Source organism: Ursus maritimus, unplaced genomic scaffold (genome assembly GCF_017311325.1).
Source record: "Ursus maritimus isolate PB19 unplaced genomic scaffold, ASM1731132v1 scaffold_14, whole genome shotgun sequence".
Classification (NCBI taxonomy): Eukaryota; Metazoa; Chordata; class Mammalia; order Carnivora; family Ursidae; genus Ursus; species Ursus maritimus.
In genome coordinates this window covers 66,829,621-66,857,252 of record NW_024423786.1, presented here as the reverse complement: position 1 = coordinate 66,857,252, position 27,632 = coordinate 66,829,621, and the positions used below count along the sequence as shown (strand labels likewise).

Here is a 27,632-nt window from a genome sequence, read left to right as displayed (position 1 = left end):
ATGACTTTTTGGTATGGTACGAGGTAGGGGTCCACTGGGGATGTGTCTTCTTCAGCTTTCCACTATACCATTGCTGCAGGTGACAGCCATCATACTCAGGGAGTTCCTGGAAGGACACTAACTCTTCTTTCATGGATTATCTTTTTCCCTGGGCAACTCAGGTGGGACCGAAACAGAGTCATTCATTATTCTGGGGGAGATTTGGTCGCAGTGTCATCCAACCGGAAGATCCAGCTTCTAGATGTCATACAAGTGAAGGAGTTACCCATCGAGTGCCGAGGCCATGCTGGGAGTGTCCGTGCCCTCTTCTTGTGTGAGGAGGAGAACTTTCTACTGAGCGGGAGTTATGACCTGAGTATCAGGTGAGTGGTAAAAGGGAGTTGGGGTCCACCCCCCCAGGGCCTAAAGTCAGCTCGTGGAAGAAACATGCATGCTTTTTCCTTTTCATGTTTATTGAAAACTTATCTTACTGACTTCTTGAATAACCCATACCATTTTTTTTTCTTTATTTGGCGAGGTAAAAACCAATAATTTGTATACGGTTTAAACTTTGAATGAGATTGATTTGTGGCAATTATCAGATCTATTTTCTAGCTGAAGGCTGTGAATCAGAAGGTATATATTTTTTAATTTTTCAAGATTTTATTTGCTTATTTGAGAGAGAGTAAGAGAGAGAGAACGAGCAGGGGGGAGGAGCAGAGGGAGAGGGAGAAGCAGACTCCCCACCAAGCAAGGAGTCTGATGCGGGACTTGATCCCAGGACCCTGAGATCATGACCTGAGCCAAAGGCAGACGCTTAACTTACTGAGCCACCCAGGTGCCCTTCGGAAAGTATCTTTTTTAGCACTCTTAGATGATGGCATAATTTATATATATTTTTTATAGATACCTCAGGGAAAAGTGGTTTTCTGTGGGTATGAAATACGGTATAGAAGCAAAATAGTATTTAAAAATGTACATATACATTTATTTGTAAACAATATAATAAACATCCATGTACTGTTACTCAGACCAAGAAATAGGTTGTTACTGTTCCCCAATTCTCACTGTGTGTCTTTCCCTTCTTTCTCCCTCCCAGCCAGAGGTAATGTTGTCCTAAATTTTATACTAATTATTCCCTTGTATTTCTTTCTAGTTTTGCTAACTATTTATAGATCTCCACATATATTGATTACTTTTGCCTATTTTTCAACTGAATGTGAATGGAATTGTATTTAAAAAATTCGAATATACTTGACTCTTGCACTGAACCATGATTTCGAGATTTATCCATAGGATATAGGTAGCGGTAATTAATTTATTTTCATTGAGACATAGTATTTTATGGGATGAATATATTATAACTCATGTCGTCTTCTGTTGATGGATATTTGCATTGTTCCCAGTTTTTTTTTCTTTCAAAGAATAAACATCTGCTGTTACACATGTTCTTGGATGTGTCTCCTGATACCCGTGTGCGTGAGTTTTTAAAAAGGTTTTTTCGGGGGCACCTGGCTAGTTCAGTGGTAGAGCATGAGATCCTGGAGTTGTGAGTTTGAGCCCCATGGTGGATGTAGAGATTATTTTAAAAAATTAGTAAAAAAAAATTTTTTTTACTGAAATATAATTGACATACAACATATTAGTTTTAGGTATATGACATAATGATTTGATATATATATATATGAAAATGTATATATCTTGTGTATATATACATATATATTGAAAAATGATTACCACAGTAAGTTTATTTATATCCATCACTACTTATGATTACAAATTCTTTTTCTTGTGATGAGACCTTTTAAGATCTACTCTCATCAACTTTCAAACGTATGATGCAGTATTGTTAACCATAGTGCATGAGTTTTTCTTAAGGTTTATTCTTTGTAGTGAAATTTCTAGGTAGGAGTACTAAATTTTTAAAAATTATTTATTATTTTTTTAATTTAATTTAATTAAAAAAAAGATTTTATTTATTTATTTGACAGAGAGAGACAGGGAGGGTGGGGAACACAAGCAAGGGGAGTGTGAGAGGGAGAAGCAGGCTTCCCGCCAAGCAGGGAGCCCGACGTGGGGCTCGATCCCAGGACCCTGAGATCATGACCTGAGCCAAAGGCAGACGCTTAATGGCTGAGCACCCAGGTGCCCCTAAATTGTTTTTTGAAACAGTTGTATTAAGTTACACTCTCATCAGTTGGGTATGACAAGGTGCCTTCTTATAGATCCCCACCAACACTTACTATTAAATGTTCAAGACTGACAACATTAAGTGCCAATCTGATGGGTACTAAATAAATCCTTATTGTGGTTATAATTTTCACTTCTCTAATTACTAATGAGGTTGGGCATATTTTCATATGTAGGTAGTAAGGCTTCCAGATAATGAATTGGCTCATGTGATTATGAAGACTGGAAAGCTTCAAATCTGCAGTGTGGGCCAGCAGGCTGGAGACCTAGGAGAGTTGGAGGTGGAGATAAGTCTGCAGGTGGTCTGCTGGAGAATTCCCTCATGTTGGAGTTGGGGCGGGAGGTTGGTCTTCTTGTTCTATTTAGGCCTTCCGTTGATTGGACGAGGCCCATCCACATTATGAAGGGCAGTCTGCTTTACTTGACACCCATTGGTTTAAATGTTGATCTTGTCCCAAAACACCCTCCAAGCTGACACACAAAATTAACCATCACAATGTGTTTTACAGCCATTGTGCTGCTGCTTCTATGAAATTCCTGTTCGGTTTTTGTTGTTGTTTGGCCTCTTTTTCTGTTTATTTATTTATCCTTTTCTTACTGATTCGTTGGAGTTCTTTATATTTTTTGGATACTAATTCTTTCTTCATTTTTGTGTTGCAAATTTCTTCTTCCAATTCAAGACTCCTGTTTTCACTGTCGTGTTTTTTGATGAACAGAAATCCTCAACTTTAAGGTAGTTGACTTTGTGGACTTGACACATTTAAGAAATCCTTCCCTTTGGTAAAGTCATAAAGATATTCTCCTGAAATATCTTTTGTTAAAATTTTTTTAAAATTAATTTTTTTTTTATTTTTAAAGATTTTATTTATTTATTTGACAGAGAGAGAGACAGCCAGCGAGAGAGGGAACACAAGCAGGGGGAGTGGGAGAGGAAGAAGCAGGTTCACAGCGGAGGAGCCTGATGTGGGGCTCGATCCCAGAACGCTGGGACCATGCCCTGAGCCGAAGGCGGATGCTTAACGACTGCGCCACCCAGGCGCCCCTAAATTTAAAATTTTTTTATTTTTAAAGATTTTATTTATTTATTTGACAGAGAGAGAGAGAGACAGCCAGCGAGAGAGGGAACACAAGCAGGGGGAGTGGGAGAGGAAGAAGCAGGCTCCTAGCGGAGGAGCCTGATGTAGGGTGTGATTCCTGAGCCAAAGGCAGATGCTCAACGACTGAGTGACCCAGGCGCCCCTAAGTAGATGATCTTTCAACAGAAATAATGACAATAATTATCTTCTTTTCTAATACTTATATACTACTTTTTTCTTTTTCTTTCTTTCTGACTTTACCTAGGCCTTCCAGTTAAGCAGAAGCAGTGAGAGCAAGCGTCTTGTTACCCTTTTTGAAGGGAGTACATCTATAGTTTTTTTCACTAAGTATAATGCTTGCTGTGATAACTTTTTGTTTATAAGTTTGTGAAATCAGGGATGTTCCTTCTATTCCTATTGTTCTTTTTCTTTTTTTTTTAAGCTTATTTATTTATTTAAGTAATCTCTGTACCCAATGTGGGACTTGAACTCACGACCCTAAGATCAAGAGTCACATGCTCTTCTGACTGAGCCAGCCAGGCGTCAGTCTAAAAGTAAAAATATTTTTAGAAAAATATTCCTATTTTTCTAAAAGTGTTTATCAAATATCTTTTCTGCATAACTTAAGAAAAACAACCTGAACACATGGTCAGCCATGTGGCTAGAAACAGAAATTCAAAACATGCTTTTTTTCAGGCCATTGGGATATCGTGAAATGCACTGTGGGTGCATAGCAGGCTCTGACAAACAGCCAAGGCCACAGGACCTTTGGGAATATTAGAGGAAAAAGCTTAGTGCATTCAAAGAAAAACAAAAGAAACATTTACTAATTGTTTATTATATGCCAACTGTCATAATAACTCTATGAGGTAACTACCATTATTATCCCCGATTTACACATGAGGAAACTGGGATACAGAGCGGTTCATTAACTTATCCACGATCATACACGTAGTGAGTGATGGACCTGGGACTGTACCCCAGGCCGCCTGGCTCCAGAGCCCACTATCTTAATATTACACTTCCTCCTCTCACAAAAGCACAGTGGCTGAAGTGGAAGTCTGTATCGGTGATAGGTGAGACACCTCGGCAAGTTTGCTTATTAAGAAATGCTGTGACTCACACATGTTCCCATGTATCTCTTAGATATGTCTTAGAAATACACGTAAAATATTTTGGATCTAAGTGACTGAAGTAAATTGTTCTTGTTTGAAGATCAGCTCTACCGTTCAATCAGTGCCACGGATTTTAAGCCTGGTGGTAATTCTAAAAACTCTTCCACCTAACACCAGCCAACATTTATTAAGCGTTTTCTGCATGTTGGTCGTTGTTCCAATGTTACGTGAATTAACGCAGGGTTTCTCAATTTGGGAGTGTAAAGTACTTGGTGTGGAGGCTGTCCTGTGCATTGCACGACGTTCAGCAGTGTCCTGGCACTCTACACACTAGATACCAGACGCGTGTCTCTCCCCACCTGAGACAACCAAAAATGTCTCCAGACATTGTCAAATGTCCCCTAGGGGTGGAAATCACTCTTGGTTGGCAATCATTGCATTTGCATATTTAATTCTGCACAAAAACCCTACGAGGTGTAACTATCATTATCATTTCTGTTCTACAAATGAGGAAGTGACGCTTACACAGAAATTAAGGAACTTTCCCAAAGTTACACCTAGTAGGTGCTGCAACTGGGATTCAAATCCAGGCCTCTGACTCTGAACTTGACCATGAAACTTTGCTGCCTTTCAACAGACTGCTGATCTAAGGGAAGTCATATGCAGTAAGATCCCTTTAGGCCCTCAGAAAATCTTAAAAACATTTTTTTGGCCTGATTCCTGCAGATCCTGGGATCTGAAAACTGGGGCTTGTATACGAATCTTCAATGGCCACCAGGGGACAGTCACTTGCATGGATTTATATAAGAACAGGCTCGTATCTGGAGCAAGAGATTGCCAGGTGAAAGGTGAGAAAGAAATGCCTTGAACTTTCTCAGAAGTTTCCCCTAATCCATGAATTGTCAAAATACTGTTTTGCTCATTTCTGTAGGAAGACATTCTTGTATCCATCCATCCATCCATCCATCCATCCATCCATCCATCCATCCATCCATGTATCTATTGATCCGTTCAGGTAACAACTATTTGTGGAATACCTACGATATTCTAGACACTGTGCTAGGAGCTAAGGAAAAAAATAAATATGATATGGCCCTTTCAATACGGCTTTTTATCTCCTCAAGAGGCTCATAATCTCTTAACGGAGATAGATACATAAATACATAATGGAGGATATAATAAATATATGAATAATAATGGCTGCTATTTGTGACCGACATAGGTACTTTGCACATATTATTTACTAGTTTAACCCTCACAAGAAGCCTATGGTGTGGATACAGATGAGGAATCCAGAACTCAGAGAGAAAACCATTGCCCCAAATCAGAGCTGCTGCTGAGTGGGAGAGTGGGGATTGAAACCCAGGGCTGTCTCACTTTAAATCATGTGCTCCTAACCACCACGTGGAATTCTTTTTTTTTTTTGAGATTTTAATTTATCAGAGAGAGAACCCCCCCCCGGCGCGGGCTCGATCCCAGGACCCTGATATCATGACCCGAACCAAAGTCAGACACTTAACTGATTGAGCCACTCAGGTGTCCCACATGTGGAATTCCAAGGGACCATAGAAATAAGAGTAACAGCGAAAACACAGCAGACAGGGTGGTGTTTGAGTGTGTCCTTGAGGATGGGTAGTTCTACAAGCAGAGGGAGAACGTAGGACATTCTTTTTTTTTTTTTTTTTTTAAAGATTTTATTTATTTAATTGACAGAGAGACAGCCAGCGAGAGAGGGAACACAAGCAGGGGGAGTGGGAGGGGAAGAAGCAGCCTCCCAGCAGAGGAGCCTGATGTGGGGCTCGATCCCAGAATGCTGGGACCATGCCCTGAGCCGAAGGCAGACGCTTAACGACTGAGCCACCCAGGTGCCCCAGGACATTCTAAGCAGAAAGCACAATACAGGCAAATCCACAGAAGTGTGAAAAAAATGGCGTCTTTAGGGAATTCCCCTTGCTTGGTATGGCTGGACTGCAGCACGTGGTGTTGGGCATAAGGCTGGTTAGTTTGTTTGGGGCCAGATTATCAAGGGCCTTCTGCATCATGGTAGGAAATTGAACTGTATCGTATAGATTGCAGGAAACTATAAATGCACGTTGAGCTGCGGACTGACACGATCAAATGTGTATCTGACAAGGATGCCTCTAGCGAATAGTATGGAAGGAAGATTTGGAGTCGGAGGACTATGTGGAGACAGGAGACAGGTGAAGATACTACTCAGTCTAGAGAACTGCTGTGGCATCTTCAGACTATCTGAGAACAAGCAGACGTGAAGAAAGTCAGGTGGATATGAGCTTACGTGAGGTGGCATAGACTGAAAGGAGATTTCTCTAGGGACAATTGGCAGGACTTCACTGCCAGCTGGATATGAAATGTGAGAAAGATAGAAGGGCAGGTAATGAGGCCAGACTTTTAAACTCAGGCCAGTGGATGTGTGGAAGTGCCATGGATGGAAATAAGGACTAAGGGGAAGAATAAGGTAGGGTGAGGAAGGAAGGAAGAGGTGATGGCTTCAACTTTGGACATGCTGAGTGTGGTAGGCAGAATAATGGCCAACCAAACATGTCCATGTCCTAATCCCTGGAACCTGTGACCATGTTACCTTGCAAAAAGGACTTTGCAGATGTGATTAAGTTGAGGACCTTAAAATGGAGAGATTATTTTGGGTTATCAGTGTGGGCCTCTGGGTCATCGCATAGATCCTTAAAAACAGAAACTTTCTTATCTGTGATCAAAAGGAGATGTGATTATGGGAGAATGGTCAGAAACATGCAACGTTGCTGGCTTTGAAGGTGGAGGAAGGGGGTCATGAGCCAAGGAACATGGGTGGCCCTTAGAAGGTGAAACAGGCAAGGAAATGGATCACTCCGGCCCCAAAATCTCCATAAAGGAACACAGCTCTGCTGACACCTTGATCTTAGCCTTGTGAGGACGTCATGTCAGACTTCTGTAAGATAATATATTTGTGTTGTTTTCAGCCACTAAGCTTGTGGCAAGTTGTTACAGTAGCAACAGAAAGCTAATGCATCGGGTATTGGATTCCTGAGGATAGCCAGGGGAGGACTGCAGGACGGAGAGGCAGGTGTGAGTTTACATGTGAGGTTACCATGTAACAGGTCTGGGGCTCCAGATACGTCGATTTGGTGGTTATCAATTATAATGAAAGGGGGAAGCCCCAGGTACGGATGAGATTTCCCCTGCAAAGCACAAGAAAAGAGTAAAAAGAGAAGAGAAGCAAGGGACCCAGGAAACTACAGCATGTTAGGGGTAGGTGGAGGAAAAAGGTGTGGGAAAGCAAGAATGGAGTGTTGTTCCATATGCAAATCCTCAGACCTGCTGAAGAAACCTTACTCCTCCCTACATCTTTGCCCTCCTTGATTCGACTGGAAGTCTCTTAGCCATGACTGCTTTGAGGAGAAGAGCGGAGAGGAGGAGGGGATGAGGGTTTGGAGTTGGAAGTCCAGACAAGGCCTCCAAACTTGGGAGAGTCTTGCAGGGCCACTGGCAGGGCTGGAGCTAGGGCAAGGGGAGGTAGGCTCTCACCTCAGGTGTAAAACTTAATGGGGCACCCAAAACTCCTAGTAATCAAGATACACATTTAAAAAAATTAATTTTTTTAATTAATTAATTAATTAATTTTTAAAGCTTTTATTTATTTATTTGACAGAGATAGAGACAGCCAGCGAGAGAGGGAACACAAGCAGGGGGAGTGGGAGAGGAAGAAGCAGGCTCATAGTGGAGGAGCCTGATGTGGGGCTCGATCCCATAATGCCGGGATCACGCCCTGAGCTGAAGGCAGACGCTTAACCGCTGTGCCACCCAGGCGCCCCCACATTTTTTTTTTTTTTAAGATTTTATTTATTTATGTGACAGAGAGACAGCCAGCGAGAGAAGGAACACAGCAGGGGAGTGGGAGAGGAAGAAGCAGGCTCCCAGCAGAGGAGCCCGATGTGGGACTCGATCCCGGAACGCCGGGATCACGCCCTGAGCCGAAGGCAGACGCTTAACGACTGCGCTACCCAGGCGCCCCACATTTTTTTTTTTAAAGATTTTATTTATTTGAGAGAGACAGACAGCGAGAGAGCATGCGCAGGGGGAGGGGCAGATGAAGAAGCAGGCTCCCGCTGAGCAGAGAGCCCAATGTGGGGCTCCATGCAGGACCCTGGGATTACGACTTGAACCAAAGGCATGCTTAACCGACTGAGCCACCCAGCTGCCTCTCAAGATACACATTTTAACACAGCATTTAAAAGGTCAAAATTAATTCACAAAATACACGACCAAAAAAATTTCAAAAGATATCCCCTTACCCTAATGCTGGCCCCAGCCCCCAGCCTGCTTGCTTCCCCTGGGCCCCTCCCACCTGCCTTGGTTACCAACAGAAGCAAGAGGAGACACTTAGAGACCTGAAATGTAACCCCCAACTTGTTATTTATTTTTGAAGATTTTATTAATTATTTGAGAGAGAGACAGAGAGAGCACAAGCAGGAGGAGGGGCAGAGAGAGAGGGACAAGCAGACTCCCCGCTGAGCAGGGAGCCCAACAAGGGGCTCGATTCCAGCACCCGAGACCACGACCTGAGCCAAAGTCAGACGCTCCCCCTACTGAGCAGCCAGGCGCCCCTGGCTTTCTCCTTTCTAATTAGATAAAAGGGCCAATATATATATATAAAATACATGAAGAAAAGCATAACTACATAGTTCAGATTAATCTAGTGTATGCGGTTAAGAGCGTGGCTTCTGGATCCAGACTCTCTGGGTTCGAATCCCAGCTCAGTCTGCTTACCATCTGCTTGACCTTGAGCAGGTTACTGGACTTCTCTATGCCTGTTTCCTCATCTGTGTAGTGGGGCAATAATGATAGCAACTGTCTCGTGAAGATGAGTTAATACGTGGTCAAGCACTCCCAATGGTGCTTGGCTCATGGTACTTGCTATATCTAAGTATCAGCTGTGGTTATTACTTTGTCTCAGGTTATACATTCTGCTGCCTGAGAGGTACTCTGGGGCCACCGAGGCCGACTTTCATGGTCTCATCATCCCTGAATTTGTGGTGCCTCCTTTCAGTTTTTTCCTTCAAGCTCTGTTCTCCCACCTACCCATCTACTTTCATATCTTCCCAACACAGTGTGGTAGGCAGCTGTCCAACACCATCTATGTAGAAGCAGCATTAAGCCTGCCCCCAGCTCTGGCAATCCGTCAGTTAGTAAAATCCAAAAGTCACATTCAGAAATATTTTAAAATGTAAATAAGGACAGACAGCTTTCTTTTTCTTTCGGAGATAGAAAGGATAATAAATCAGGAGAATAGTGTCTGGAAAGAATGAGGCCACAGAACACATGTGGTGATTTTCTTGAAATTCACTCAATAGCAAGTATTTTGCAGGCTTATTTGAGATGAGCTGCCTAGCACTTGGACCTCAACACTAAGTTCTAGGGTTGGAGCCAAGGTCTATGGATGGTGGCTTTCCAGGGGCCCATGGTCAGGGAGCTCTGTGTTGCAGGCACACGGAGCTGTTGGTGAGCCTACAGGGGTGCTGGGCCAGCCGAGAGCCTTCTAGGGTCTGACTTGATGGGCTTGGCTTCTGTGATGGGGTAGAGAACTCCACCGTAACCTGCCTTCATGCCTCTTCTCTTCCCCCGTCCCTTTCAGAGTGGGATGTAGAGACAGGGAAGTGTCTGAAGACGTTTAAACACAAAGACCCCATCTTGGCCACCAGGATCAATGACATCTACATCGTGAGCAGCTGTGAGCGGGGGTTAGTCAAAGTGTGGCACGTTGTCACAGCCCAGTTGGTAAAGGTGAGAGGGTGGTGGGCTGTCAGGGGAATGGGGCACTGGTGGCGATGGATTGGAGGAGACTTATGGTCTCCCCCATGGACCTCCCCAGACGACCCTAAAGCTACCAACTTATGGTCACCAAAAGGATGGTCCTGAAGAGCTGACAAGGAAGCTCCTCCTCGATCCCCCCAAGAAAGGGCCATTCTGAGTCAGTGGAGGGTCAGGGCATATGTGACCCACATTGTCACGGAGGTGGTGGGGGAAGGCTACATTCTGACTCAGCATGATATATGGGCTCAGGGTCTTTTAACAGCAGCAGAAGTAAAGTGACTTTTCCTTTTCCAGAACATTCTACCCTGACTCTTGCATGGGGTAAGGGAATGAACAAAGTCACAGTGGGTTTTCTCCTTACTCTCTGGTGAAAAGAGTACATCTGCTGTCTTGAAAGCGATTGAATGTTCACATGCAAAAAACGTTGCTCCATTTGAAACCCCCTGGCCCTAGTGGGCAGTGGTGGGATACATTTGTGCCAGGAGCACAGGGGCACAGTGAGAAGCTGCTGGCCTGGCTGGTGGGTTGTTTCCCATCAATCTTGTCACCATGGTCTAACCAGCAGTTAAAGGTGCTAGGATGTCCCAGGTGTCTTCTGGTCTTGGCAAGGAGCCAGGGATGGAGTGCCTGCCCCTACACCTTGTGGGAGCAGACTACGGTGAATTCTGGCCCTCTCTGGTACTCCAGGAAGATGAGGCCTGCCCCAGCCACAGACCCACCAGGAGCAAGGCCTCTCCTTGACCACATTCTTCCTTCACGGGGAAGAGCGAGCTCTGGAGAGAGGGAGGCATGGACACCACTGGCCTTCTTAGAATAAAAGTAAAGTCAGCTCAGGTAAATACCAAGTGAGTGGTAGTCATGGATTGGCAGAGTGTGGCTTTGCAGTTCATCTAAAAACGCCTCCAGCTTTGGCCTTTGGAGGACTCACAGTCTGAGTTGAAGATGGGGTGAAAACAGAGCCCTCTTCTCTTGCAGACTCTCAGTGGTCACGAGGGAGCCGTGAAGTGTCTGTGCTTTGACCAGTGGCATCTCCTCTCAGGAAGTGCTGATGGCCTGGTCATGGCCTGGAGCATGGTGGGAAAGTATGAGCGGTGCCTCATGGCCTACAAGCATCCAAAGTAGGTACAGGAAAGCTCTGAGCGATGAATGTAGTACTCTCTCCTTTTCCCCCATAGCCGAGACTTCGGTTTTTGGTAGATCAGTCCCTTCTGCTCTCTGCTGACTTTTGTCCCCTCTACCTGTTACCCATCTCCACCCTACTCCCCATTTGGCCATTCCCTCTCCCACTGTCACTTATTTCTCTTAAGAAAGAGTAGTACTTGACGTGGATGTTGAGAAGTTATTGAAATCTTATGCTTATGACACACATGATACATTTATATCTGTTGTCTACCAAACTTAAGAATATTGGCAGAACTGTCCCTAAGAATGCCAGTTCCAGTAAACTCAGAATACCTGGAGTTGGTCTCTACCCCAGAAGCCTGTATTCACAAAAATCATCCAAGTGCCCAAGGTTTAAAAGTAACTTAAGGGCTTAAAGAAGGGGCTTTCTTACAAGTCTGCTGGCTGCATTCTATTCCAGGACAGCAAATGGATCTTATTTTACAATTCCAGTCCCACTTTGGTGGTGGTGGTGCTTGGAGCCAATTGAGAAGTAGTCTGAGGTCATAGCTGAGCTAACTTGGACGGAATATTGTGCGCAGTTAATGGTTCTCCCATGGCCATGGGTTTCATAGGCTGCTCTGAGTCCCTCTTGTGCTGCAAGAATAATGCTTCTTCCTCTTAAGTGCACTATAAAAAACTCTAGGAAAAAAAAATGCTATCCTAATTGGTTGAAAGAGTAAATAGGTCTTCTAGGGGATCTACTGGGGATAGTTATTTAGTAGAATATGGCCCTAGATTTCCTCATATCTTCATAGGAACCTCTTGGGCATACACTGACTTTGTGGGAGGTGGAAGGGTATTTGGGTTATATACGTGAATGTTTACTCATTGTGGTGTATGACTGCATTATTGATGAGTGGGTGCTGGGCTGGGCAAGGCTTCTGTTTGGTGCTTTATCCAGCCCATAGGTGATTATCAGTAAGCTTCTTAGCATGTCATCTGGATTATCAAACTCAAAAGAGTCCATCTGAAAATTGTAACTTTCCGAGCATGATTCTGTAGGATTTAGTGTAGGTATTGGAAAATAGTCTGTTCTCAGCAAATCTAGGAGTTTGGTTGCCATTCTGTCAACCCAGGAGCCTCCTACTCTATCTCAGCAATGAGATCTTCTCAGACCATTCTCATTGCCATTGAATGGTGGCCCCCAAATCTCATTCACATTGGTTCTTGATACCTTCACAGTTACAGCAACTCCATAGGCATGTGGAGGACATGGTCAATGTTCTTGTTTTTAGGGCCCCTCCTCCACTCATCTGTAGTAGTGGTGTGCACATGGAAGTGCTCAGTAAATATTTCTAATTGATTGGTAATGAGAACCATCTTGCAGATTGCCTTTCTGGAGAGTTCTAATGATGGGACTGGTACCCATCTTTTGAATATGATGTGGGTGAAAAAACAGGTATCATGGCTGTCTGAAGAAAGAGGTCTTCCTTCTGTCCTCTTGATCCAAAAATATTTTTCACCCAAAATTAAGATTCTGCATATAGTGTGGGAGAGAATATGACAAATGAACTTACAGGGTACAAAATAGGGCTGAGACGAATGATGATTCTTAAAAAAGTTTCTGTGCTCTGTAGTTTTTTAAAAATATTAGTCTTTAGTGTCTTTTCCACAGGTAGTATTAAGATAATGTTTTTAAAATTCATATGATATAAAATTCACCATTTTATAGTGTACAATTTAATGGTTTCGGTACATTCATAATGTTGTGCAAACATCACCACCATCTAGGGGCGCCTGGGTGGCACAGCGGTTAAGCGTCTGCCTTCGGCTTGGGGCGTGATCCCGGCGTTCTGGGATCGAGCCCCACATCAGGCTCCTCCGCTATGAGCCTGCTTCTTCCTCTCCCACTCCCCCTGCTTGTGTTCCCTCTCTCGCTGGCTGTCTCTATCTCTGTTGAATAAATAAATAAAAAAATCTTAAAAAAAAACCACATCACCACTATCTCATTACAGAACATTTCTGTCAATCAATCGTAATATCCTCTGTTTCATTTCTAATTTCAGTAATTTCTGTTTTCTCTCTTATTTTCTTGGTTGTCTAAGCAAATATTTGTCAGTTGTCTAGCTAAATGTTTGTTGATCTTTTGATCTCTTCAAGGAACAAATTTTTGTTTTCATTGACTTTTCTCTATAGTTTTCGAATTCTCTATTTCATGGCTTTCTTCTCCAAGCTTTATTTTCCTTTCTTCTCCTTGGTTTGAATTTAGTTTGATGTTCTTTTTCTCGTTTCTTAAGGTGAAAGGGTAGGTTATTGGTTGGAGAAATGTAGGCATCTACTACTACTACTATAAATTTCCCTCTGAGCCCTGCTTTAGCTGCAACCCTAAAGCTTTGATATGTTGTGTTTTTATTTTTATTCATCTGAAAGTATTTTCTAATTTTCTTTCAGAATTATTCCTTGAGTCAGAGGTTATTTAAGAGCATGTTTAAGTTCTCCATAGTAACGGTTTTTCCTAATTTCCTTCCGTTACTCATTTCTAATTTAATTCCATTGAGGTTGGAGAGCATACTTTGTATTATTGCAGTCTTTCAAAATGTACCGAGACTTGTTTTCTGGCCTAACATAAAGCCTATCCTGAAGAGTGTTCCATGTGCTCTTCAGATTAATGTGCATTCTGCTGTTATTTGGGGGAAATGTTCTATACATGCCTGTTAGATCTAGTTAGTTTATAATGTTAGTTCATGTCTTTTGTTTCCTTGCTGATCTTCTGTCTAGTTGTTCTATCATCTAGAGTGTGGTATTGAAGTGTCCATCTCTGATTGTTGAGTCATCTGTTTCTCCCTTTAATTCTGGGAGTTTTGCCTCATGTATTTAGGGGCTCTGTTGTTAGGTTTATAGGTGTTTATAATTGTTACATCTTCTTGATGAAGTCAACCTTTTTTTCATCATATATATTTTTTGGTGTCTATTAACAAGTATGTCTAAAATTTTGTCTAAATTTTGTCTCCACTTTGTGCTTTGTTTTGGTGTTTTTCCCATTCTCTTGCTTTCAACCTATTTGTAGTTTTGAATCTAAAGTGAGTCTCTCTCTCTCTCTCTCTTTTTTTTTTAAAGATTTTATTTATTTACTTGACAGAGAGAGACAGTGAGAGAGGGAATACAAGCAAGGGGAGTGTGAGAGGGAGAAGCAGGCTTCCTGCTGAGCAGGGAGCCCGATGTGGGGCTCGATCCCAGGACCCTGGGATCATGACCTGAGCCAAAGGCAGACGCTTAACGGCTGAGCCACCCAGGTGCCCCTAAAGTGAGTCTCTTATAGACAGCATATAGTTAGATTATGTTGTTTTTATCCTTCCTTCCAATTTATGCCTTTAACTGAAGCGTTTAATCTGTTTATATTTAAGGTAAAAAGGACTTACTCTACCATTTTGCTACTTGTTTTCTACAGTCTTAAGTAATTTTTTTGTTCCTCAGTTCTTCTATTATGGCCTTCTTTTGTGTTTAATGGCTATTCTCTGGTGTGCCATTTTAATTCCCTTGTCATTTTTCTTAAACTATATTTCTGAGTTATTTTCTTAGTGGTTGCCTTGGGGATTACTGTTAATATCTTAATTTATAATAATCCTGTTCATATTAATATCAATTTGATTTCAATAGTATACAAAAAACTTGCTCTTATAGAGTTCCTTCTCCCTCTTCCTTCTTACCCTGTTGTCACAAACTAAATCTTTATATCCTGTGTATCCATCATCATAGACTTACAATTATTGCCTTATGTAGTTGCCTTTTAAATGAGATAGAAAAAAAGACCTATAAACAAAAACCACATTTTACTGTCTTATATTAATCTAGGTAGGTACCTCTACTGATGCTCTTTATTTCTTCATGCGGATTTCAGTTACACTTATGTCGTTTCATCCCCACCCGAAGGAGACTGTATAGCATTTCTTGCTAGTGTGAACTCTTGGTTCTTGTTTATTTGGGAATATCTTAATTTCTCCATTTTTGAGGTTAGTTTTGATGGATATAGGATTCTTGGTTTACAGTTATTTTTTCCTTTCAGCACTTTGAATATGCCATTTCATTGCCTTTGGCCTCCATAGGTTCTGATGGTTTCCAATGAGACATTTGTTGTTGATACTACTGAGGATCCTTTTTATGTAACGAGCTGCCTCTCTCTTGATGCTTTCAACACTCTCTTGGCCTTTGGCTTCTTACAGTTCGATTATGATATGTCTAGGTGTGGATCTGTTTAGTTTATCACAGAGTTTGTTGAGCTTCTTGGATGTGTAGATTAATGATTTTCATCGTATTTGGAAAGCATTTGGCCATTATTTCTTCAGATATTTCTGCCTTTTCCCCTCCTTTCTTTCTGGGACTCCTATTACGCATGTGTTGAGAGTTAATGATGTCACACAGGCTTCTGAGGTTCTGTTCATTTGTCTTCATTCTTGTTTCTTTCCATTCTCAGACTGGAAAATCTACACTGACCTCTTTTTAAGTCCTTTGCTTCTTCTGCCTACGTGAATGTGCTGTTGAGCCCCTCTGGTGAATTTTCATTTCAGTTCCTGTAGGTTTCAACTCCAGAATTTCTATTTGAACTTCTTAAAAAAATAATTTCTAACTCTTTATTGGTATTCTCTGTTCTCATACTTTCTTTTAGTTTTGTAGACATGGTTTCTATTTGCTATTTGAACATGTTCAGAAGCCATGAGAGAAGTCAAATAATTCATTGTGAAGGAGGTTTGTTCTGTTTCCTCCAGTACCAGGAATGTGGGCTGTTATTTTTTCATGGTTGCCACGGAGCTGGGGAGTTGGGAATGGGACTTGGGTAAGTTAATATACCACAAAGTTCATTCTTCTTATTGAGACAAAGCCATTCGTTTTTGTCTGAGTGCTCCTTGGGTTGCTGCAAGCCTTTGGGTATTTTCCAGAGTTCCGAAAAAGTTGATTGTGACAGTTTTTGCCAGTTTTTTCATTGCTTTTATGGAAGGGTGGGATTTTGGAGTTCCTTCTTCCACCATTCTCCCTGACATCACTCTCTGCAGTGTCTTTTGATAAAGAAAGAACAAAGAAGGAGACTTAAGAAATAAATGACTTTTTTCTAGGGCAGAGATAAAACCTGAATGCAGACTGGGCTATGACAAGATCATAATAACCATTATGAGCTGTTTGAAAAGCACCTCCATTAATTTAATCCTGACAGCAATCCTCTGAGGCAGAAATCACTACCCCCTTTTCATAGGGTAGAAAACTAAAGACCGAGGTCATGTTACTTTCTGAAGGTTACCACTCAGTATGTGGTAGAACCAAGTTTGGATCCCAGGTTTTCTGATCCTAAAGCCCCTGCTTTCAATCACTGGGCTCTAATGGTATAGGCTGAACTACCAAATGCCACAGGAACCTATGAGAAGTGCAGGTCCAGCTCTGCAAGATCAAAAGAGGTACAGAAAGAGACAAACCCTTCTATCACAGGGCATCTCTCCTAGCTCTGGATTCCCCTACAGGGAGACTAAGATGCACTTAAGGCACCAATAAATGTATTATAGTTACATCTTAGAAATAAAACTAGAACTTTGTTGGACTTTGCTATATTTATTTTGCATTTCAGAATGAGTGATCAATTGATTGATCTATCCATCCCATGAGCCACATTGGCCTTTTTGTTGTCCTTTGAACACGCTAAGCATGTTCCTGCCTTTCAAAGTCTTTGTTGTTTCTATTTTGCCAGCAGCTGGGGCTTTGAAATATCTTAATCTGGCTCTTGGATCTGATCAGGGCTAAGGCTAAATGGTATGGGGTGAATGCCATTCTTTTAACTCATTGTATCAGCGATCATACTCTGAAACTTGAGCTGACACTCACCACTTCAACGGATATTTATTGAGAACCTTCTATGGGCTAGGACTTGTGTTAGGTGCTGTGCATGCAAAGATGCGTAAGCCATGTGTTCTGCCCGAGAATCTAACAGGGTATCTGAAGTTTGTGTATGTGTGCGTGGGGAAGGGGAGATGGAGGTAAAGGTGGTTTTATGGAGAAGGTAGCATGTGAGCAAGGCCATGGGTGGACTTGCATACGTATAGATGGCAGGGATCAGAGGACTTGCTTTGCACATAAGATCTAACAAATTGGTGGTACCAAATTCAACTTTTCGGTATCATTAACAGGAATGGGGTAATTACATTGTGCAGAATTGAGTACTCCACACGCCTGGAGTCGCCCTTGGCCACAGCCGTCGTAGGAAGGTTTGGTTGGAGGCATCTAAGTCTCCTGGTCCTCCCTCTGTTTCTGCTGGTCACCACAAAAGGGAACTCCTAAATCTCATCCCTGGATACAGTTTTCCTTTGGGATGTTTCACTGAAAGAATGAAAGCCACTAACTCAAGACCCAGAAGAGACTGCTGAAATATTAGGTTTTTCCCTCATATAAAAATGATCATTTCCCCATCTGTTCTGTTCTTTCTTTATCTAATAATGCTATTTGGAAAGGAATCAAAACATTAAGTACTTCTCTGCATGACTTTTGTAGAAGTCAGTAGGTAGGAACCAAATTGTAGGAGAAAAGCGCGATCGTCTACATATCAGAACAAAGCAAAGCAAAACAAAAAGCCACGATGTAAGCCTTTGCGTGTTGCCATCCTGTGGCACTGTGACCATTTTGCAAGAAACACAACAGCAGAATGGGAGGAGAGGGAGCGACCATGTCTTGAGGGTTAATGGCTTACATCCAGAATTATGAAATGATGGCAAACATCACAGGAAGGGCAGTCACGACCAATGCCTCCCAGGCATGCGCACAAAATCCCCCAAGCTACAAACGAACCCAAGCAGTTTCCCAGAAGACATGGATGGCCTGTTGCTCTGTTCCCTTCCAGGGAGGTGCTCCACATAGCTCTTCTCTTCCTCCGGGTCATCAGTGCCTGTGCAGATGGCAAGATCCGCATTTACAATTTCCTCAATGGGAACTGTCTGAAGGTGATGAAAGCCAATGGCAGAGGTGATCCTGTGCTGTCCTTCTTTATTCAGGGCAACAGGTGGGTGGTAGGTGTGGAGGTCAGGGCCGTGAGCTCTTCTGTCTGGATGATTTTCTTCTGCTCTGGGACACCAGCCCTGCATTTGCTGGCAGTAGGAGAGAGGGGGCAGTGCTCCCCTCCAATTTTGGCTGTAGAAGGGCCAATAATCATATGGGGAGGTGGGTGAATCAGACTTTGCACAAAACTTAGCAAGCAGGGTTCACATGACTCTGAATTTGTTCTGGATGTCTGGGCAAATCAGGCAGTGAGTACGGCATAGCTCTGCTGTGAATGCATAGCCCCAGCTTGCTCCCTGACCAGCTGTCTCTGATGTTCACTTCTGACTCAAAGAGACTTATAGGAGGAGTGGGGGATGGTGGTAGCAGGGGGTCCAGTGTCTGGTGGGGCAGAGCTGAGCTTACAGAAACCAGAACCGAGACCATTTGTATGTCATATTGTATTTGTCATAAGCTAGATTCAGAGTGATAATTATGTGAAAATACCCAAATAGAATTCACTTTTGCACAGGCTCACTTGAGATATCAGTTAATCTTCCCAAACCATATTGCCTTCCTTTTAATGAAACTATACCAGGGCTACTTCTCATCTTAAAGGGGCAGAGCTGGTAGGAAGTCTCAGTAAAGGGACACATTTCCATTTCAAAGTAATAATGCCATTTAAAAAATCACCTCTGACCTTTCCTTTTTTATGACATCCAAAGAAAGACAATTACCTTTGGGCCCGAGTAAAAATGAGTCTGAAAGAGATTTGTAATTGGCATGATTCCCCAAATTCCATTCTAGCATTTCTAACCGAAACAAGTCACTCTGATAGAGAGTTTACACTAACAGTTAAGGTCTTAAAATTCAGCCTTTTGGAGCAGAAAGGAACCTACACATGGTATCTCCATTGCTCGTTTATGGTTCTAGGAGATCTAGGTACAGAGTAGGGTAGCTAACATGCTCTGTGAATGTTATGAATGACAGAAACCACTGGGTGGTTGGGAGTCCCTGCTGGGGGGCCCAGGTTTGGAACTCTTTGCCTACCAAGGCATAAAAGTGGATTAGGAAACATGGAAATCATCCTGCTTCATCAAGTACAGCTGTTTTGTTTAAATGTAGAGCATGCAGAGACCCTGGAATGATAGAGGGACGGAGGGTGGGCTGGTGGGTCAGCAAGGGACCAGAGTTCTCCTTATCCCCATCACAGCAATAAAACATGGCATTTGGATACCATGCTTAAAAAAAAAAAAAGAGTGAATTTCAAGACATCAGTGTGCAGAGTACCTAACCTTTCTGCTCTGGGCACCCTAGGGACTTGGCACTCACTCTATGAACAGAAATTCATTTTAAAATATTTTAACTTGAAAAGGGAAGGAATCAGAACATACATGCCCTGCTTACAGTTAATTTTCAAGAGAACCCCCCCTACCCAACTGTTGCCTGACCTGTGACCATTCACTGCTCCAGACCCTCCAACAACCTCCACCCCCCTCTTTGTACAGTCATGTCCCAGGCACTGTTCCCTCAGGCTTATGGTTGGATGGGGCAGTATTTGAAATGCATATTTGGAGGCCGGGCAGTGGTGGCCTTCTTGCCTTTTGTGGGCCATCTTTTTGTTTTGGTTCCAGGATGGTGATCAACACAGAGAGCAATATTCTCATGTTCCAGTTTGAGAATATAAAGTGGCAGTACTCCCTGGACCGGGCCAAACAAAAGAAGAAGGATAAAGAGGAGGACAGGGAAGAAAATGGCCTCACAGAAGTCCTCTCCAGGTCTAGCACTCAGGTTTTCAGCCTGAGGGACTCAATGTCCAGTAAACAAACCGTGGCCCAGGAGTCCCTATTAAGTAAACCATACAGGTCCCGAGTTTTCCTGAAGCCCGCCAGGGTACCTACAGGTAAGAGAGCTAAATCCCAGGCCGCCTCGGTGGTTCCTGATGGAGCAGGTTCCGGTGGTGGTGGTGACGGAACTAGTTTCTCTATAGGATATTTTAGCCAATGATTTTTTTTTTTTTTAAGATTTTATTTATTTATTCGACAGAGATAGAGATAGCCAGCGAGAGAGGGAACACAAACAGGGGGAGTGGGAGAGGAAGAAGCAGGCTCATAGCAGAGGAGCCTGATGTGGGGCGCGATCCCATAACGCCAGGATCACGCCCTGAGCCGGAGGCAGACGCTTAACCGCTGTGCCACCCAGGTGCCCTTAGCCAATGATTTCTTGATGACATAACTCCTAACTATTCAGGAAAGTGGGAGCCCATTCTCCAGCTCAAGAGAATCTCCTGATTGTTCAAGGCCTGGGCTTACCAAACGCACTAGAATCTTTGTACAGTAGATAATACTGGCTTTACCACTTGCCATTCAAACCAAAAACCACCGACACTCTCCACCCCCATCCAAACATACATTACATAAGTATTTCCTTAGAACAGAGATAAGATATTACTCTACCACAGAAAAATGTTCTAGGCAGAATGTATTATCTCTAGAGTCCTGATTGATTACATGCATACCCAGAAAATACTAGTATGAAGCAGAAATGTGTGTGTGTGTGTGTGTGTGTGTGGCATATGGAATGCCATTTTAAGACACACAAAGAATAAGTTAGGTGTGGGCTGGAGTAGCCAGACTCCTTCCTTTCACCTGTCCCATATCTGGCATGTGAAAGTGGATCCACAAGTCTAGGTCATGTCCAGGTATGTTACACTGACAAATGATCAGCTCTCTCTTGAGGAGAGAGGCCAACAGGTATAGATAATGCCTAAAGCTCGACAGTCAGTTGAAAAAGTGGGTGAGAGGGGCGCCTCGGTGGCGCAGTCGTTAAGCATCTGCCTTTGGCTCAGGGCATGATCCTGGTGTTATGGGACCGAGCCCCACATCAGGCTCCTCCGCTATGAGCCTGCTTCTTCCTCTCCCACTCCCCCTGCTTGTGTTCCCTCTCTCGCTGGCTGTCACTCTCTCTCTGTCAAATAAATAAATAAAATCTTAAAAAAAATAAAAGAAGGGTGCCTGGGTGGCACAGCGGTTAAGCGTCTGCCTTCGGCTCAGGGCGTTATCCCGGCGTTATGGGATCGAGCCCCACATCAGGCTCCTCCGCTATGAGCCTGCTTCTTCCTCTCCCACTCCCCCTGCTTGTGTTCCCTCTCTCGCTGGCTATCTCTATCCTGTCAAATAAATAAATAAAATCTTAAAAAAAAAAAATAAAAGAAAAAGTGGGTGAGAGGAAAGGCAGGAGGTGGTGTAGACTCTTAAAAAAAAATAAAAGAAAAAGTGGGTGAGAGGAAAGGCAGGAGGTGGTGTAGACCTTAGGCTCCAGATGACTTAACCCAGTGTCACACGACAACAAACAACAGGGTGATAGTTTGGGTACAAATCAGCCAAATTACCAGCTATGCCCCCCATTATTTAGACCTCATTGAATTATGTAATTTGTGTGATTTCCTCCTCCATCTTCATTTAGAAGTGTTACTAGAGGGATCGCAAAGTCAAGAAAAGTCAAAATCTCCTCGAAGAGATGGCAAGAAGAGAGCAAGTCCTGTTTCTAAGGAAGCAAGTGACATTGATGGTGGGCAAGAGAGTTCGGCAGCGAAGTCCCCCGCAGGAGATACAACGAACGGTGATATTTTATTCCAGATCGGGGCAAGATCCTCTCTCTCACTTCCTCTCTCTCTCCCTGTTGCTTGCTTGCTCTGTTCTGTCTAGTTTTTCAGCAAGTCAATGACTTTGCTTATCTTTGAGAATTCAGAATGGTTAAAATGTCTGACTTTTCTTAAGGGTGATTGGCTTTCCTTAATTGTCCCCTTACTAACTTGAGGCCACAAGACACAAGCCTTTGTAAGAGCTGCATGTCCAGTTTTGGGCTCACAGCCTGCCTCCCATGCCTGCCACTGAGACTTCTCACTTCTTGGACTGGTGTGTCATCATGAATAGGATATCCCTTTGTTGTTTTTGAGAGAGACTTTGGTAAAGATTTAAAATGCCTTTCGAATATGTTTGGCTAACATAATAGTGCTTCTTTGAGTGAAATTCCCTGTAGAGACCAGCTTCAAGGTGAGTGTAAAACAGTTAAGTTTCAGGAGGGCTATACCAACAATGGGTAGCCTTGAATATGCCTGTTTATGTATCTGTATAGGTATACCTGTAGGATAAAGTCTTAGAGGTGGCGTTGCTGAGCCAAAGGATTACTACCCTTAAAAATTAGAAAGATATTGGGACACCTGGATGGCTCAGTTGGTTAAGTGTCTGACTCTTGATTTCAGCTCAGGTCATGATCTCAGTCAGGGTCATGAGATCGAGCCCCACATTAGGCTCTGCGCTCAGCGGGGAATCCACTTCTCTCTCTCCCTCCTTCTCCCCCTGCTCGTGCTCTCTCTCTAAAATAAGTAAATAAATCTTCTAAAAAATTGGAAAGATATTGCACCCCTGTTTATTGCAGCATTATTTACAATAGACAAACTATGGAAGCCCAAGTGTCCATCAATAGATGAATGGATAAAGAAGGGGTGGTTTAGGGGCGTCTGGGTGACTCAGTCGGTTAAGTGACTGACTCTTAGTTTTAGCTCAGGTCGTGCTTTCAGGGTCATGAGATCTAGTCCTGCGCTGGGACTCCATGAGGAGTCTGCTTCAGAGTCTCTCTCCCTCTCCCTCTGCCCTTCCCGTTCGTGCTCTCTTTCCCTTGAATAAATAAATAAAATTAAAGAAATTGGAAAAAAAAGAGGTGGTGTGTACACACACACACACACACACACACATGAATATTACTCAGCCATAAAAAGGAATGAAATCTTTCCATTTGCAACAACATGGTTGCATCTAGAGGTTATAATACTAAGTGAAATAAGTCAGTCAGAGGGAGACAGTTGCCAATTTCACTCCTATGTGGAATTTAAGAAACAAAACAAATGAAGAAAAAAAGACCAAAAAACAGACTCTTAACTACAGAGAACAAACTGATGGTTACCAGAGGGGGTGGGGGTGGGGGGATGGGTAAATAGGTGAAAGGGGGGTGAATAGTACACTTGTCATCATGAGTGCTGGGTCATGTGCAGAATGGTTGAATCACTGTTGTACACCTGAAGCTAAGATAATCCTGTGTGTTCACTATACTGGAATTACATTTTTAAAAAAATAATAAAAAAGGAGGACACTAGCATAACTGATACATTTTCTTTGGATTTAAAAAAAATTAGAGGGGCACCTGGGTGGCTCAGTCGGTTAAACATCTGACTCTTGATCTCAGCTCAGGTCTTGATCTCAGGGTCATGAGTTCAAGCCCTACCTTGAGGGGGGGTTTACTTAAAAAATAAATAAATAAAAATAAAAAAATTTAGAAAGATATTGCCATAGTCAACCTTAAAAAATGATGTATCAATTTACAGTCCCACGAACAATGGATGAGAGCTCCCACTACACCCAGGCCCAAACTAGGTGTTATCTCTCCTTTTGTACTTGCTCATATGATAAATAAAAATGGTATTTGCATTTTTTAAAAAGTTGATCACTAACAAACGAAATGTCTACCAGTGGGCAATGACTAAGTAAAGATAAGGAAAGATTCATACTATGGAATATTATCTAGTAGCTAAAAATTATTATCATGAGGACATACCATAGTGACTTGCAAAGAGATTCACAGTATATTATTACACAAAAAAAGACACCTTAATGAACAATGAGTCATCACAATTCCTTTTTAAAAAAAATTGAGTATAGTTGACAGATAATGTTACATTAGTTTCAGATGTACAACATAATGACTTGACAAGTTTATACATTCTGCCGTGTTCACAAGTGTAGCTGCCATCTGTCCCCATATACATCCCTGTTACAATATCATGGGCTGTATTCTTTATGCTATGCCTTGTTTTCCCATGATTTATTCCTTTCATTACTGGAAGCCTGTATCTTCCACTCCGCTTCGCCCATTTTGCTCACCCCCCGCCACCTCCCCTCTGGCAACCATCAGTTTGTGGTCTGTATTTATAGGTCTGATTCTATTTTTTGTTTTTTATTCATTTTTTTAAGGTTCCACTTACGAATGAAATCATGTATTTGTCTTTCTTTGTCTGACTTATTGTACTTAGCATAATACCCTCCAGGTCTACCTATGTTGTCTCAAATGGCATGATATCATCCTTTTCATGGCCGTGTAATATTCCTCTCTCTCTCTCTCTCTCTCTCTCTCTCTCTGTGTGTGACCATTGAGTATGATGTTAGCTGTGGGTTTTTCATATATGGCCTTTATTATGTTGAGGTATGTTCCCTCTAACCCTACTTTTTTGACACAATTCCTTTTTTTTAAAAACGATTTTATTTATTTATTTGTTTTAGAGACAGAGAGAGAGCGCATGAGTGGGAGGGGGAGGAGGGAGGGAGGGGCAGAGGGAGAAGGAGAGAATCTCAAGCTGACTCTGCACTGAGCTCAGAGCTTGACGTGGAGCTCGATCTCATGACCTGAGCTGAAATCAAGAGTTGGGTGCTTAACTGACTCAGCCACCCAGGTACCCTGACACAATTTTTTTTTTTAAAGGAAAAAAACTGTGTGCATTTTCATACACACATGCAGAGTGGTTTATTCTGGGATTAGAAGGACAGTGGGGAAGATTTTGACATCTTAATTTAATTTTGTATGTTTTAGTAAAAATATTTAATATCTTACTATTTAATAGCAATGTAATAATATTTAATGTAATCATTAATTTGATATTATAATTATCAAATAATATTTAATTTCATGATTTAACAACATTTAATAATTCAATGAAATATTATTTATTTAACAAAGTAATTGGGGAGATATTTGAAACTTCATTCCATCTTAGTATGTTCATACACAAACATCTTGGGACAAAACCCATTTCGTCAAGGAAAATTATACGCTCAGTGCACTTTTGCATTTTTTTTTACTAGTTATACGTTGGCATAATTTGGGGTACAGACTTTTAACTGTTAGGTCAGACGAGACAAATGACTTCTACTTTTCATGACTCAGTTATTCCTTTTGTAAAATGGGGATAATGCCTTCAGGGTATCTGTGAGGCATTGTAGGGACTGAAAAGCCCAAACGAGAGAGAGAGAATAGATTTGCTCACATGTGAAGACATCCTTGTTACCTCTAGGTATTTGGCACCTTGGGAGTCTTGACCATAATGGAGTACGCCAGAATGAACCTTCTGTCCTTGTCAAGTGGCTTTTCGAACTGTATCTATTGCTCAAAACCTTTTAGGAACTCCTGTTCAGAAACTGCTGTTTGGTTATGTTGTGATATTTTGCATTTCCAAGGGGTGATGGATAGTTTGAAGGCCATTTTGATTTTGGGGAAATGTCCCAACGATCATCTAAAATCAAATATGATGAATAATTAATAAGATGGAGATCAAACTTTGTGATACGGTTTTTGTTTAAAAATAGAGATTCGTTACTATCAATTTGTAAGGCCTATTTTTTGTGTGAATCATGAAAGAGGGAGGAAGCTCATTCCCACAGGGAGTTTTCAAAATGTGTGAAACGCTGCGATGACATATGTCCCCTCCATGTTAATACACACGTGTACTCAAGTACTTGCACATTTATTCAAAACCTGTGTTAAATATGTCGTCATTTCTAGCGTCGTAGAGGATTTTTGGTCCACATCTTGGCACGCCCGTTGGACCACCAAGACCTCAGTGTGCATCGCCGTTAGAATGGGTTTAACTTTCATGCATAACTGCTTACCGGTTTTCATGGAACACTCTGACCTGTTTTTGTTTTCTTTTTTTTGAACACCCAGAGGACGAGGAGAAAGTACAACCCGGAGACTTGATCAAGCGCTCAAAGAAGAAGCATTGGCAAATCTCTATGTCGCCCGACCAGTTCCTTCTCACGGTTAACGCCCTGCAGCAGGCCCATAATTCAGGGGAGTTTGCCTATCCCCGGAGGCCCCAAACCCAAGTCATTGATGCCTGGGGACCTTCAATTTCACACCCAAGGAAGGTCCTGAGTTTCAAAGGAAAATCAGTCCAACAGGCTGTTGATAGGCTGAGATGGAGCAACCCTCCCATCGACGTGAAGGAAACCAGTGTTCCCCTTGAGATCCAGAAACTGCAGCCCAACGTGAAAAACTCTTTGCACAGTCCCCGAGTCCAGTCCACCATACCCGAGCCTGCGATTATCCGCCCCAGGTTCGCAGGCGGCCTCAAGGGTGAAGACCAAGCGACCAGCTCCACGGACGGGACAGTGCGCAGCTTTAGCCCGTTAACCAGCCTGCAGGTCATTAAACCAAACCGCATGCTGGCTCCACCCATGGGCGTGAAAACCGAGTGTGTCAAGAAAGAACGACCTTGCTTCTACACGACCCTTGATCCCTTTAGAATGAACACCGAGTTCATGTTGTTGACCGTAAAGGAGGAAAAAGAGTACAGGGAGGCCAAGATGAAGGAGTATCTGGCCAGAAAGCCCAGTGAAGTGGTCAATCCAGGAAAAGCCAGCAAAGCTGCCTGGATCAGGAAGATCAAAGGCCTGCCTATAGATCATTTCATGAAGCGAGGGAAAACAGCAGCCCCTGAGCTCGGACAAGACATGTTTATCTGAACCAGCCTTGGGAAATGAACGTCTTACAATAAACAGAGAACCCAAGTGGATGCTGCTGTTTGGCCTTTTGTTTTGTGTGTTTGTTTTGGACTGTCCCTTAGCCATGTGGGGAGTCTTAATTATCTTCCTATAAGCCAAAGAATTGATACGATCAAATCAAGAAAACAGAGGCAGTGGGGGAGGGGGGTGTTGCTGGGTGAGACTGGCATCTGTATTCCTACTGAAAACTATTTAACAAAACTTATGAAAGCCCAGCTTCACTGGTGGGTGATGGGAAAGTGGTCAATGGAAATTAAATACCACCCATCACCACCAATTTAGTGTTATCATCCTGGCAAAAAAGGAACTGATGGGATTGTATCAGAAGAATGCATTGGAATTCCCTGATCTTTTTGCACCAAAGCCTGATAAGTTCAATGACTTCAGTGAAGAATCTAAAAGGAGAAGCCCTCAATGGGGTTGACCTGTTGCATTTGAGAACATTACGTGTTCTTTTCCTTCTCAGGGCTAACTCCTTTGGAACAGAATTAAGCATATTCGCCTTTTCTTTTAAAGAGGGACACTAATACCAAGTGTGTTGATGTTTCCACCTAGACCTTCCAAGGATGGTGTCGGGGACCAGGCAGGTAATTGAAAAGAGTGAAGCACACCATGGGAGCTATGGCCCATTGGAGAGCTCAAGCCCTATCCAAAGGGGTAGTTCTCTTTGGTGGCTTAGCATGACCATAGGATGGTGTGAGGTAATAGAAAATATATATCGG

At 42.6% G+C, this 27,632-nt stretch overlaps 1 protein-coding gene across 1 annotated transcript in view; it reads left to right on the top strand.

Annotated features, from left to right (window-relative positions):
- The window catches only part of CDRT1 (CMT1A duplicated region transcript 1), a 35,173-nt gene extending 8,257 nt beyond the window's left edge, over window positions 1-26,916 (top strand). The window contains exons 7-14 of the mRNA XM_008686017.2: window positions 162-362; window positions 5,087-5,208; window positions 10,008-10,156; window positions 11,162-11,304; window positions 18,165-18,323; window positions 19,933-20,201; window positions 21,764-21,919; window positions 26,072-26,916. Of these exons, the coding sequence (XP_008684239.2) occupies window positions 162-362; window positions 5,087-5,208; window positions 10,008-10,156; window positions 11,162-11,304; window positions 18,165-18,323; window positions 19,933-20,201; window positions 21,764-21,919; window positions 26,072-26,871 (1,999 nt within the window). The 3' untranslated portion in view covers window positions 26,872-26,916. The remainder of the gene's footprint in view (window positions 1-161; window positions 363-5,086; window positions 5,209-10,007; window positions 10,157-11,161; window positions 11,305-18,164; window positions 18,324-19,932; window positions 20,202-21,763; window positions 21,920-26,071) is intronic.
- The last annotated feature ends 716 nt before the right edge of the window (window positions 26,917-27,632 follow it).